Source organism: Opisthocomus hoazin, chromosome Z (genome assembly GCF_030867145.1).
Source record: "Opisthocomus hoazin isolate bOpiHoa1 chromosome Z, bOpiHoa1.hap1, whole genome shotgun sequence".
In the NCBI taxonomy this organism is placed as follows: domain Eukaryota; kingdom Metazoa; phylum Chordata; class Aves; order Opisthocomiformes; family Opisthocomidae; genus Opisthocomus; species Opisthocomus hoazin.
In genome coordinates this window covers 71,331,239-71,346,081 of record NC_134454.1, presented here as the reverse complement: position 1 = coordinate 71,346,081, position 14,843 = coordinate 71,331,239, and the positions used below count along the sequence as shown (strand labels likewise).

Sequence of the window (14,843 nt, the reverse complement as noted above, 5' to 3'; positions counted from 1 at the left end):
CTATGCATGCAGAAATACAAGTTACAGTACTAAAGACTACTAAAAACTAGAAAATATTAAGGTTTTTTTCTTATAGTTTCACGTTTCTTACAATCTTCTCTATCAATATGCTGCTCTTTTCTATATAAGATTATTCGTCTCCTAGCTGCTTTGCAGACTCCTGGTCTCCTTGAAATGTCCAAAATAACATTAAGCCTCCTGATCTTGCAAAAAGAGCTTTAAAAATCAAAAATATTGAGGCAGATAACTTTTTATAACCTCAGCAGGTGGTTAGACATATTTGTCTAATAGAAAACTTAAAATGTTAAGTTCTGGAAGGAGTTGGGAGGGAAGTTTTAACAGACTGAAGAGTGAAACAATACTCTGCAGAAAGTAGGTGTTAAACCTGTAAATAAGAAAAAATAGAGATTTTGAATGACTTGTGAGGTGTTGTGCTACAAAAAGTTGTGTAATACAGCATTTGGTTAGCATCTGAGATAGAGATATAATTGTTTTATATTTCAGATGTCCTTAAAATTTGTCATCTGATTTCTTACAGGGCTGATCCTTTATCCAACATGGTTCTTACTTTTTCAACTAAAGAAGATGCCATTGCCTTTGCTGAAAAAAACGGTATGTATTGTACGTATTGAGTATGAGTGATTCAGCTTTCTATGGGCAATCTTGATCTCAAAGTATTAACAACAGAAGTAGTACAGGATAAAGTGCCTTCCCTGTGTTCCACGAAATTGGTAAACCATTAGCGCTGTACTTGTGGAGGAGGTAAATGGGTAGGGAGAATATTTCCAAGGGTGCTGTAGACGTTGAATCTAGGCCTTCCACTTTCTAGAAAAGTGTTTCAGCCTCTGAGCATTACTGTTGCAATGCTTTTGCAATTAATTCTTTATGAGTGTCCCGGTCTGGGGGTCCCAGCTACACGGCAGTGGGATTTTTAGCTGAAGGCTTGACATGAACGTCTGAATTGTAGTTAGGAAATACTATCAGAACCCTTGTGAATGTTTGATAATTAGAAAAACTAAAATTAAGTGACTACCAAGTAAGCATTTTGGACTTCAGTTTTGGTCATGTTGCAGAATGGATTTATCATAGAATCACAGAATATCTCAAGTTGGAAGGGACCCAGGAGGATCATTGAGTCCAACTCCCTGTTTCTCGCAGGACTACCTAAAACTAAACCGTATGACGAAGAGCATTGTCCGGACGCTCCCTGAAGTCTGACAGGCTTGGTGCCATGACCACTGCTCCCAGGGAGCCTGTTCCAGTGACCAACCACCCTCTCGGTGAAGAACCTTGTCCTAATGCCCAGTCTGAACTGCCTCTGATGCAGCTTCATTCCATTTCCTCTTGTCCTGTCACTGATGACCAGAGAGAAGAGATCAGCAGCTCTAGTCCGCTGCTCCCCTTGAGGAAGTTGTAGATTGAGGAAGTTGTACCTAACTCTTCCCAAGTACCATACTAAAGTCTAAATCCTTACACTTGATGATTGTTCATATTTCAGAAAAAGATAGTAAAAAATCCAGTATCATTATTTAATATTTTGAATGTTGATGATGTATCGGAAGGACTGTGTCTGTAAAGTCATTTATTTATTTAGGCTTGTATTGTCTCACAGAATTATGGCACTGCAAGCAGTATCCATATTCTCAGCCTTTTCAGCAGTCCTTTTATGTGTTGCTATGAATTTTTTGCTACATTTCTGGAAAAATCGGTTTGATTTTCCTTAAAGAGCTAGTCTTGATGTTTAGGACTCCTGGATGTGAGGAAGATTGATTGCGCTGAGTTAAAGCCAGGAATAAGGCACATGGAGTGTAAGCCTCTTCAGAAGTCTTCCGTGTGGTCTACAGCTTTCAACTATGTTTAGTCTGGGGTAAATAGATAGTAAAGTTTCTTGGTCAGACCAAATTGAGGAAAGTTGTTACATGGCTTGTGTTGTATACCCAAAAAAACTGTATTGTTAAGAACCTCAGGTTTGACTTCTGCAAATCCTAGATATTGCAGGTATTTTGATACAATTGGGAAACCTAAGAATTCTTTATCACCTTAGAACTTCAGGAACTTGAGACAAGCTATCTTTCTGCCTGCCCCATCTGATGTGTTTTCTGATGTAGGAATAACTGCACTGAATACAGTAATGGGGGAGATCTCTGTCCAGCTGAGGATGGTCTGAAGTCAAGGCAAGGAGGAGACACTTGTAATGGGATGAAATTCAAAGTTTAGTCCATCAACCTAATTTCTTTTTTGTCCTGTCCAACATCACCGAGAGAGTTATTTAAAAACATACAGCTTTTGTAACAAAGATGAAGAGTTTTTCCACTCCACAATAACCTTTAGTCAGGTGATGAGAGTGTTCTTCCAGAGGCAATGAAATCTGCTTTGTATCCACTTGGCTTGTATGGCAGGGTTCTGGGCAAGAATGACTTTGCGCAGCATTGTAGTGTTTTTGTAAAAGTGATCTCTGCTCTTTGTCATGGACAACTGAAGGTGCGTGCCTCAAGGAGACTGTTCCAGAGCGTGAAACCTTATCACATATAGTGGTTCCTTGAAATCCAAAGTTAGATATAACTAACTTTGTGGATTTTGGGTAGCTGTGGCAGCCCAAGGCATTGTGCTGGTAGTTGCGAATCTCTTTTGGAGGCACTCAGCTCCTCTCTATCTAGTGTATAAAAAGATGAAGCAATAACGGGGCTGTAGATTCCACTCCAGCAGCCAAGTGCTTCAGAGTTAGGTGTTACAATGCTGGATGTTACAATACCAAAGCCTGTGTCTGGATCTAGTTCTGGCTGCTTACTCAAGCTTATATTTTTTTTCAGAACAGGATGCAAAAGCCAGTGCTCTTACAGATGGAAGGAGTATGTTTTTAAAACCTCTATTCCAGTATTTCTTACAGAGGATAGCTAACTTGGAAATTAAGATTAGTTTAGCCTAATAAAAATGACAATAATATTTGTGTGACATTTGTTAATATACAAAATTAAGGCACAGTGACATGACAATTTGTGTATCTTATGAACCATGTTTTGATGTGTAGATGTATCTTGAGTGTTTTCTGTGACCATCTTAAATGTAAAAATTTGGATATATGTTAAACATTTTAGGACTTACGAAGTTTTTGTTTGAAAACTAAGGAAGAAAAGTATCATGTTACTAGTATCTGTTAAAACTGTGTACTTAACCACTTCTAGCTTCAACTTAAGTATCTCAAGTTCAAGTGAAATGTTGCAGCTAAAGAGACCAAACTTTGGAATACTGAGTGCTGCCCTGGCAACTTTCCAGGCACCTGGAGGCTGCAACCAATTTGCATTTTGATTTACATAAACACTAATATCTCCACCTCCTCTTTTCTGACATTTTTTAGCATTTCTCTTGCTTAACTATCACATAATTTACTTGTCTTCTATCACTTCATTCCCTTTTCTTTTACTCCTGATTTTTTATGCTCTTATAAAAATGTTAAGTATTAAACTCGTTTCTGATGCTGAAGTTTTATCTTTGCTCTTGCTTTCTCTGGTCCTCCCACCCATCTTCTCCAGCTTTCTAAGGTCTCCATTCTCTCCCAGCCTTTGGGATTGATGTTCTGTGTGCTGGTTTCTTCCGTGTTTCCTTATCTTTATTTTAATTTCCTGTCCCAGCATACACAGAGCCTTAGTGCTTCTGTGATGCTGTTGAGTTGTGGAGCCACAAACTTGCAGGACAGTCAGTATTCTCTGTTGAGCTTTTCACTGGTAGCTGTCAAGTTTTTTGCAGGAGCAAAGAAAATGGAGATACGTAGTATGATGAAGTCTTATCAACTGAGAGAATGGGCATACGTCACATGTATGGCATTTCAGTATTCTCTGCTGCCAGCTACAATGGAATAAATTAGTGGATGCCTACGTGGGGAAAAAGATATTAAAGTGTAAAGGTTTAAGTTGCATTTGTTCTACATTGTATGCTGAGAATATTTAGAATTCTCTTTGTTTCCTGTCTCCCCCCACCATTCTCCCTGTAACCTCCAGGCTGGAGCTATGATGTTGAAGAGAAGAAGATTCCAAAACCTAAATCCAAGTCTTACGGTGCCAACTTTTCTTGGAACAAAAGAACAAGAGTGTCTACAAAATAGGCTGGCATTGGTTGTCTGACTGTGAATAAAGTCAGCTGTGCAATATTTATAGTCCATGTATAATACATCTCTTAATCTCATAATAAATTTGACCTTTAAACTACAAATGCATCTTGTGATGTCTATTTAAAATGTTTTTGATGTCTTCAGCTGAACCTGTTGCAATCTTCCCTATAAATAGAGGAGATTTGGAGCGTTCATACTTCTAAAAAATGGCTGTAGTAGGAATTTCTCAAAAAGAATGTTTGAAATCAACAGCAACTTGAAAGATTATGGTTTATCTTAGATGGTAATTTTACAGTCACTGTCTTGTTTAAAATTATCAGCCTTGCATGTACAAATTCTCTCAATAGAAACTGGGTTTTTTTCTTTTTCTATACAAGAGAAGTTTCTTAAATTAAGAGCAAAGTATGATATATAAAACTTAATACATTTGAGTATAACTTAAACTATTCTCTGTAAATGTATATTATATAACCTCCTTTCTGTGCAAATTAATATTGTCATTGTGCCAGAAGCGTTCATGATTGGAACAGAAAGTACTGGGTTTTGCGCTGGGTATGGGGAAGGTTTAGTCCAAAAGATTGAGATTGTAATTGTTTCTCTGTGATGTTCTTTGAAAGTGAAACTAAGTCAGTTAAATATTCACAAATTAAGTCAGAAGAATGTCGGGTGCCTCACACAGCATCAGCATATACTAATTATATAATTATAGTTCTGTTTCTTTATTGCTAGTTACATGTTTGTGTGCATTGAGGTTGACTGACAAGATGTGGTGACAGCATCTCAGCCTTAACATTGAGTATATAGCCCTGACTCAGTTTGTCTTACATGACATTGTCATTAATTTTAGTAATGCACAATATTGTGTTTAGAATGCTTGGTTACATATCTACAGCTTTTGATTTATTCACTTTAACTTTTACTTAACAATGAGATATCAACGCATGGACAGTGAAATCTATTACAAAATGGGGGAGGGTACACCTTTTTCATATCCAACTGAGAGTTTTATCCCCACTGTCACAAAAGAAACAGTTGAGACAGTTCTCTCCACATAGATCTAAAGAATGGTGTAAGTGCTATGCACTGTTATCTAGCTAAAAGAAGGCATAAAAAACTACCTTGTGTTGCCCAGATCTGATTATATTCTTGTTGCAGTTTTAACCAGCTGCCCTATAAACTGGCTAACACTTGTTTAAAGCATTGGTTTTGACCCAGTTTCACTATAATCTACCAGTTGGCTGATGTTGCTATTTTCCTATCACAGACAACTGTTCTCCAATTCATCTTTCTATTGAATTTTGAACACTGTGTTGTGCAGTGCAGCCTGAAGTCCTCCAGGAATGCCAAAGCGCACCAAACTGGAATCTTAACACTCCAGAATCTACTGCATCTCCTCTTTTTTTTTTTTTTTCTTTTTTTTGGCTAAGCTTAACACACTGATCTTACTAAGGAGTTAGTAATAAGAAAAGCCATTCACTGAGGTTTTTTTCTTCTGTCTTTTACAAGTAACGAGCAGCAAGTTCTGAATTTAATGGTCTTCAAGCTTTATAAGATTGTCAACATTAAAATTGAAAAGTGCTTGAATATCTAATGCAGCAGGTGTACAGCTTGGTTTTTGAAATTACATAGTCCAGGGAAATAACTGTTAAATGTTAGACACCTAACATTATCCTTGGACACTTAATATATGAAATTGCTGCATTCTCATGACTAGGATCAGTTTCACGTAGAGCACAGTTTCTTTTCATTCTAAGACAGTGGAAACATTCAAAGGAGAATTCGTTAAGTCTCCTTCACAAGGAAGAAAGCTTTTTTTTTTTTTCAAATGCATATGTGCATTATGATTCTGTATTGTGTGCCCCACCTTGAAGTCTTTAAGTTGTGTTTGAGCCCAGACCTTCTTTTCCTGCGATCACTCTCTTAGGACTTGGGGTTTGTTTTTTTTTCCCTCCTGTTGGATGGCTTCTTAGGAATGAGCATGCTGACAGTAGAAGACAGTTCATTGTCATCGTTATAGTCTTCAAACCCTAGAAGTGAAGTTGAGCGCAAGACCTTGCAGATGACCAATGCCAACAGGAATATATTTTAGAGATCAAAAAATCTGCTAGATACTAAACTTCATTACGCTTTCCATTAACTTGGCAGAATACTGCAGCACTAGGCTGGAACTGAAATTGTACAAGATGATCTGACTGACTTCAATTAAGTACCTTCAGAAGTGAATGTTTCATTGGTGAACTCCAGCTTCTACCTGCTCTGCAGTGTGTTATGACAGGTAAAATTGCTCCCAGATCCAGAATATGTGAAAACAAAAGGCATAACAGGTAAACTACCATAATTAGTTTTTTTAGTGTCCTCAACCATTGATCTGAAAATGGAAATGTAAAGAGCTTTTGAGGGCTCAAGGCTAATACAAATGCTGAATGAGATTAGAGATTCGTCTTGGTGATAGGTGTAGCTGTGCTGCATCTAACTAATCGAAGCTTTTTGTGGCAGTGATATTTCAAACCTCTGGAAGTATCAAAATCATTAGTGGGAGAAGAAAAAGTTTAAAGCCCCCAAATAGAACATGTTCTTTACCTAGTGCGATTTGCTTGCAACTGAGGTATCTTGCTGCCTTACATGGCAATAACAACCAAGAGAGTATTAAAGAATTACAAGACAGTTGCATGCCAGCATTGCAGAGGAGCATTACATAGAAGTTATATTTACATTCTTTCATTGAGCTGTGTAGGTAAAGAGAGGCTTTCTTTACAGTTTTGCAGCTTCCATTGTTGTGAAAAGTCTTAATGCAAATAAGCAACGGGCTGATCTGAAGTAGTTTGCAGTTGGACTTGTGTGGATACATTGTGTGAAGTTCTGGAGGCACAGCTCTGCTAATGGACAAAGTCCTTTCGCAGTTCTAGCAAATTAGTCCACAGTATCACCAGTTTTCTGAAAAAGGCTTATCAGCTGTCATTGCTGTCTCAGCCAGCTACAGGTCACAATGTCATATCTAATTTGCCAGAACTGGGAAAGGACTTTGTCCAGTAGCAGGGTTCTGCCTCCAGAACTTCAGATTTGGATTATTTCTGTCAAGTCCGGGTGAAAGTTCCTTCCTATAAGAAAGAAGCAACATCATAATCTTTGTCCTCCCATATGCTACTAGTTTTGCTCCCATCAGTTCTACAAGGTGTGTGGCACAGATCTTTTTTTTTTCTTTTTTTTTTAATGTCCCTCCACGAAAATTTTTGTACATGAGTTTGGAAAGGTTGGCCACTCTGGTTTAAAACCAACAATGTTTTGGTGAAACTTTAACTTTACTGATAAACCCCCTTTTTTTTATTTTACCCCACATTTGCATTTTCCCCTTCCTGATACTTTTTTTGACAAATTCTTTGCAATGAATCCTATTCTGTTAACTGTATGCCCGCTTACATCAATTCAGTCATAAGCCACCGAAAAACAAAACACAAACCAGCCCTGTTTAGCTGTCTTCTCAATGCTCAGAATGTCATAAATGTTACATTTTATGGCATTTCTTTTACCTAAGCCAAATTGAAATGCTGGGAATAAATGTTCCCCATTCTGTTGCTGACTACAGATAACACTATCTACTTTGCAGTATAGGACTCCCTACAAAACGTGGGTGCATACCTGCAAATACTGGGATATATTTTGCATAGTTCTGTTGTGATAAAATGACATTTGCAGGATATCAGGTTATTTTGAAGATTGTCAGCATTCATAATTCCAACAAAAAACGAAAATTTGGGTGTTATAACAAAGGCCCTGCAACTCTCAAAAGCATGATGTTGTAATGTAACCTAAAGACTGTCAGGAAACTGAAAGCACAGTTTCAGACTTCTGGCAGTATATTCCTTAACTGCAGTTTGATGGATAATTTAAAACAATTCAGATTATTAAGTGATACTATGAAATCTAAAACTTAATTACCCTTATCTGCAAAGTTTTGTCATGGTAGAAAAGAAGAATCCAATTTGGACTAATTTTAGCTTCTGCTTGTAATTTCACACCAGGAACGTGTGTAGTTTGGTTTTGCCAGAGATACAGTTATCTGACCTTATATTGGTTACTGGGCATACAAACATATTTTGTTATTCCAAAAAGAAAAAAAGTGCAAATAAACCTGATATAACCTGAAAAAAACCAAAAATATTTAGATGGTTGTATAGTAAGTTATGGTACGTCTGGTAAGACAGCTTGCTTTGATAAGTCCTTGTTCTTATTCCTACATCCTCAGAGGGATTTATTTTTAATTGGTATACTTGATAGCTGCTGGAGTATATCACCAACATCACAAGACTGCTGAAATAAATGTGCCTACAGCAACTTAATAGAAAAGAAAGGCACATTATTTTGAAATGCTATTAAAATGTGGATTTCATTTGGATTTAAAATACTGATTCTTCACATCCACATTCATCATGAGGGAAGGTAGAAAGGTCCCTGTCTTGAATCCTTCCTGCAGAGAAAATGTGAATGAAAACCTTTTTGGACAAGTTGATGAGAATAAATACAAAGGTCAGACAGTAGTCTTGTGAGAGTCCTGAAGGAATTCAAATTTGAAACTTCGTAAATGTTATCTGTGGCTTAAGCATTTTGCTTGAAACTCTCTATACCTGAGTAACAGGTTTTGGGTTTTTGTTTACTGGGGGGTTTTTCCCCCCGCAAAAAAAAAAAAAGTCTCTGTAAATACTGCTGTGAACAGCTATGATACGAAAACGATAAGTCATACTATTTTAGACTTCATTCACTTTTGTGTTCTTCAGAGGTGTTGGTGAATATGGGGACAAGGTGATTCGAGTAGTCCATTTGGATTTACAGAGCTTTCAAAAAGGTCTCCTACCAAGTCATAGAGACATGTAACAGCATACTTAGACATAAGTATCTTTTGTCTGAGGGCAAACCTGTAGGGTGGAATTAGCTGTTCAGTCTACAGGAGTGGCCTTTAACATCACAAGTGGTGCAGAGAATACTGTGTAATTATTCACTGTTCATACAGGGGCAGATCAACAAACTCATGAGGATGCAGCTTAAAAATAAACGAGTTCATTTTCACGTAACAGATTTTGAAATTCTTTGGCAACTATTTTGCTACCTAAACTAACTATACACTTGCTCAATTTCAACACAAGAAATGCATACAATAAAAGCTTTCACTGAACATGAAATAGTATCCTGTTTAGAAAAATCCCTGAGCTAAAGGCTGCTGACAGCTGGGAAAGGATATCCTTGGAGTAGCCTTGTTTTTATGTTCTTTGGCAGTCACTATTAGCCACTGCCAAAGCTGGGTTTGTTCAGGTGGATAGCCTGATCAGGCACAGAATGGCTGTTCTTAGTATCATTTCATGCTGTTATGTTTGTCACTGTTTTGTGATTAATTGAATAGATCTTTAGAGTGAAGAAATGACCACAATTTCCACTTCGAAGCTGATGGAGATTCACTACAGACCATGATGACCTTCACGGACCATTGGATGTTTTCAAAACATGTTATTACACTCGTATGCCTACACATGGCTAAATTCCACAGATTCAAAATTATCGTCTAAGATTGCAGAAATATTTAAATGAAGAACAAATACTTCCGTATTATATGTATAGTTTACCCTCCTGAAACATCCCAGTAGAACAATGGTTTGCCTTAATAAATAAGTACAATTATTCTTAAAAAGGTATCCCTGAGTCAGAAGAACTGAAGAAAACTGTCCATTCTGGTATTGTGCCTATAAATACTGGAAGATATTTTAATATCTCTGTGTTAGGTAGGGAGGATGAGAAAATTCTTAGCGTGTCTATCAAGTAGAGCAGTTGTCTTTTAGCATGCCTTGGTTGTCTGTTACAGGAATATGTATGCACAGTTGTAGTCAGTCTACTGAGATGATTTTTCTAATCGAATGCAAGCTTGTCATTGCCACCTTCTGCCTTAACCAGCTAAGGGAAGTAAAACATCAAATTGAGAAATACTGTAAATTTAAAACCAGAGCATACAGCTTATTACAAGCAGTGCCTAATAAATTCTCTGCTTATTACAGCACCTCTTTTGATCAGTTCTTGGATGTTTCATTGTTTTGGTTTATATAGGATCTGATGTTATTGCCAAATAGGTGTTTTGTCAAAATTACAAAGCTGCTCAGAAATGAAGTTAATTTTTGCTTTCCTTCCCTTCCCCCCACCTGACCACTCTTATTGCTTCACTTCGGATGTCTGCACTGCGCTTGAGAAAATATTTTTGAAGGATACACATGGAGAGGGAAATGCTGCAGTTACAGTGTCCTTTACATTCCAGACTGTCTTATTAAGTAATCTATTGCATGGGTCATTCAAGTTTTAGCTTTCCGGTAGCGCATATTTTCGCTCTCTCTGGCAGTTCTAGTTTGTTATTGGGGTACTGATAGCAAAGTTCATTTACCAGTCAACATCCTAAAGTATAGCCTTCAACTGTATAAAATACCAATATCTAGAACAGATAATCTCATTTATAACAGAAAAGAAGCTTCATTGAGACACTGTGAAGGAAATTACTAAATATTTTACCACTTCAGCTAAATAACGTTTCCTTAATATCCACTTTCACAGTCCTTAGTTTGCAACTGCTTTTTGGAGCGACACATAAAACAGAGGTTGGGAGCAAAAGGTACGTTTGCCTCAACAGGGAGTACTGAACCACAGCACTGAGAATGTGCGGTAGCTAGATTTCACGAGCTGCATTTGCACAAGTGTAGTAACTATGTAAATGAAATGATTTAAACAAAATGACTGTAAATAACTAGACTATAAAAAAGCAAAACCTGCCACTGTGAATATAATCGAAATTTTTAAAATAACATTAAATTGGGAACAATGTTGCTGCAGCCCATCACTGTAACTTGGTGTAAAGCTGCAAATGCCAACATCTTGCAGGATCTGCTTTGAAGTGGACAGATGTGAGAACTACCCACCTGTCGTCAACGTGGATATCCACACTTAAACTGGATTCCTTTAATAGCTGGTGGATTTTGATTAATTTAGCTAGTGGAGAAATCTGAAGAGGTGAGATACACTGATCTGTAGAAGTACTTTTTTGTCTGTTGCCGTGGGTGTGATGTGAATGCTAAATGTTCATGTCTCGAAAGAGAGACTAAGCAAGTTATTGGGGAAAAAAAATCATTAAGGGATATTAAACATAGAGAAGCCACCTCCAGTGCAGAAGTCCCTGAAGCACAAATGGCTGGAGGCTGTGAGAATACTCAAAGGTATATGAGGCGGCAGGCATCCCTACAGAGCTAGACAGCTGTCTGCATTTGCTCCCCATCAGAAACAGGACCTGGGCCAGACGGAGCCACCATAACCACCTTAAAGTTCGTATAACCACTTATATAACTGTAAGCAGATGCTAGTTGAGCTACTGCCATCTCCACTGTAAACACCTGAAGTTCAATACCAATAGTACTCTTCATGTCTGAGAGAATTAATTTATGGTCAGTAAAATATCATCTAACTGAGGGATGTTAAAACTGTTACATTTATATCTCTGTATTTGAGTCTCCTTTGCACAGTTTAGGATGGAATTGCAGATTTTTATTTTGGTACGTTATCTGAACTTCCTTCAGGTTTTTTCTTTCTGCCTCCTTTAAAAATGATGGCTGAAGCATCCACCTCTGCTACAAAGAATGATGAGGAAATGCCTTTTTCTTTTCTCCAGACTAGTAGTTTGGTTCAGTATCAAAGTCCTGCCTATGTCTCGGGATTCCGTATGCTTTCTAAAGGAGGCATAGATGCTACCAGCGACTGCAATAGATGAGTGGAGAGAGAGAGGTATACTCACTTCTCTTGCTGTGAACTCAAAAATGGCATCCTCACAGTGCCTACCTTCCAATTTCAGACTGATTTAGAAGCACAGAAGAGAGAAATTGAAGAGCCCGTGTTTGAACTTAAGCCTTTATCTTCCTGAAGAAAGCCGGGAGAAGAGCATGGAAGACAATATAGGAATCCCATTTGAGGAAGGGCAGATGAATACTTGAAGTATTTTGAAAGAGCGAGCTGAGATAATTTTCAGTTCCTCCCCTGTCTGCTTTCTATCCACTGGAAGGCAGGTTATGAGGAAAAGCAGGTAACAAATGCAATTAGCACTTCTTCTGATGACTTTTACATGTTAGAACAGGGTAGAAAATACTCAGCACCTGGCTCCCCCACTCACCAATCACAGAGTGCACCTTAGGAAATTGTCTCAATACCAGGTTTCGCTTCTTGCCTCCTTTTCCCACACTACATGATGGCTTATCTTCAAAGCATTCCCATTTCACTATCTTCAGACAATTCTGTTTTGCAGGTGGAAGGCAGCTTTTTGTTTTTCCTCAACTTTGATCGCTACCATATGGTCTTTCATACGTGCTCAGGGTCTCTTTCCAGGATCACGATTCATTTTTCTCTTCCTGGACAATTTTTCTGACCATGTCTCTATACAAAAAAACCCAACTTAAATACACAGTGATGTGGTTCTTGGGAGTATTTTGGATTCCAGACAGAAACAGTTCTGTGGTGCCAGGGACATAGATCCGTGGCCTGGCCTGGGGATGAATGTTATCAGGTATGAGGTCTTATCTCAGAGGAATGTTAACGTAAGACGCAAATATCCATAATAGAAAACAAATGGTGTCACAGCAACAAAGATCCAGTTCTTACTGGCGCCTGTTGGACCTTTTATTCTTTTCCATAGGCATTGCCTTAAAGATTCACAGTCAGTCTTTGAGTGATGTGGTTAAGTGTGCTCCATCCTTGTGCTACATTTTCTGGAGTTTGGAATTTCTTTTTTGGCCACTAGGCTCAGCATCTTACATCTGTGCACTTAAATGACCTTCACCATCTCCTGAGGGCGTAAAGTGGTAGAGTGTAGCCAACTGTCTCATCTATGATTAGAATTACTAGTGGTGTCTAGGTGCTTAACTCTTTTTATCTGTGGCATATCATTAATCTAGTACTATGCTAGCTCAAAAAGGTTTTATTTTTAGGCTTCATTTTGAATTTTTTTAACCTATTAGTGTCCTGCTGTTTGAGTTGTCAGCAACATAAAAAGTTCTCTGAATCTTGGCAGCTTGCAAATACTCTCTAAAACAATGAAGTAATACTGGGAAATGTTGAGTTGTTGGAATAATTGTGATTTGTGGGAAAATTCTGGCTTAAGTAAACATTAGTTTTGAAGTGTTTTGCAGCCAGGCATAACTTCAGATCAAAACCACTGAACTTGCATGAGAGTAGCTAATGGCAGGAAAGTATGATGTCTGGAACAGCACAGTCGAGGGACTGGCACCTGCTGCTGCTACATCCCAGGTGAATCCTCTAACTGTTAGGCTAAGGAATTCCTCTCCTTTTTGCTGACCCAACCAATACCCAGTTATCTGCACAGAATAGGACTGCTCCAAAGAAGTGACTGAAGCAAGGACTCCAGAAACTGTTAGGGTGCTTATCTTTTGTGCGAATCACCCAGGCCCTGATGTCTGGTTTGGAACGAGAACTTCAGTCTGGATCTTGCATCTCCTAGGTAGCTGCTATGACTGTTACTTGCTCTGTGTTGCTCTTTTCTGTTTTTCTTTGCAAGGAACTTCAAAAGCTCCAGGTCTTATTTCCCAGCAAGATGCTCAGGGATAATATTTCCTCACCCACTTCTAGTTAATTTAGAGTATCTTCTTTGCCAAAGCACAGACAGAATATGCTGCCTCTCAAATCTCTGCCAAATTTTGGCTTAGAATGACAAAGAAATATAATTTCTAATGCCATCGTACAGAACAGAATTTGCAAACTTTGGATTTCAGAGCATCAACAGGAATCAGTAAAGCTTGCTTCAATTTTAGAGAAATCCCTGGGTATTAATAACTGTGAGTCTCAGAATACTTAGCCATGTGCCATTGGGCATGTCCATTTCTCTTGAAGCCAGATTTCACCTGTGTCATATGCAAGAATTTCTGGCCTGGCATCCTGGTTCAGAGACTAAAACATTCTAGTGTGTCTGGTGGAAGGATCCTGTTACAGTATATGTAAGGCTGTTCTCACAGCCTTCACCTGCAGTGACGCTGATAAAAAAATTTGCAATCTTACATTCATCCAAATAAGCTCTCCTCCTGCTTCCCTGAGACCTGGGGAGACTGATCAAGTATCAAGATTTCTTTGTACTTAACTTAGCAGCAATGCACCCAGCTTGTTACAGTCTCAAAAAATTGCTGTGCATGTGTACTCTGCAGTTATTTAGCCCTTCCTTTCTAGCATCATAGGTGAAATGAAGAGGGACTGGGTTTTGACTCCTTAGTTTTGTTTCTTAAATTATCTTTGTGTGAATATAGGACCTTTTGTGATCATTTTAATTCTGCTTCTTCAGAACCAATAGACATCCACCTTACCTTAATCCCCAAGCAAAATTTCTCCTTAAAATAGTTTTAGCTTTCCACATCACTTAATTACCATAAAAAAGAGTCTTCACATACTGTATATTTTGGAACACTGTGATGACTCGCATCTTACCAAAACATTCACAACCTGATTGAGGTGACTGGCTTTGTTGAAAGAGTAAAAGAACACACCATTTTGCAAGCAGTGTGGCAGATTTTCTCCCAAAACAAATCCATATGGATTGCTAACTCAAATACTCTATGTTAACAGATAGCTAAATGAGAACCTTCTCCCCAGTCAGATAAAGATTTACTTCATAAAAGCTTCTGTAACTTCTTTTGGAAATATTCCCATCTTTGGACTATGCGCTATG

General features: G+C 38.1%; 1 protein-coding gene across 1 annotated transcript in view; it reads left to right on the top strand.

The window, feature by feature from the left end:
- The window catches only part of NDUFS4 (NADH:ubiquinone oxidoreductase subunit S4), a 48,863-nt gene extending 44,657 nt beyond the window's left edge, over positions 1-4,206 (top strand). The window contains exons 4-5 of the mRNA XM_075410988.1: positions 539-612; positions 3,996-4,206. Of these exons, the coding sequence (XP_075267103.1) occupies positions 539-612; positions 3,996-4,099 (178 nt within the window). The 3' untranslated portion in view covers positions 4,100-4,206. The remainder of the gene's footprint in view (positions 1-538; positions 613-3,995) is intronic.
- The last annotated feature ends 10,637 nt before the right edge of the window (positions 4,207-14,843 follow it).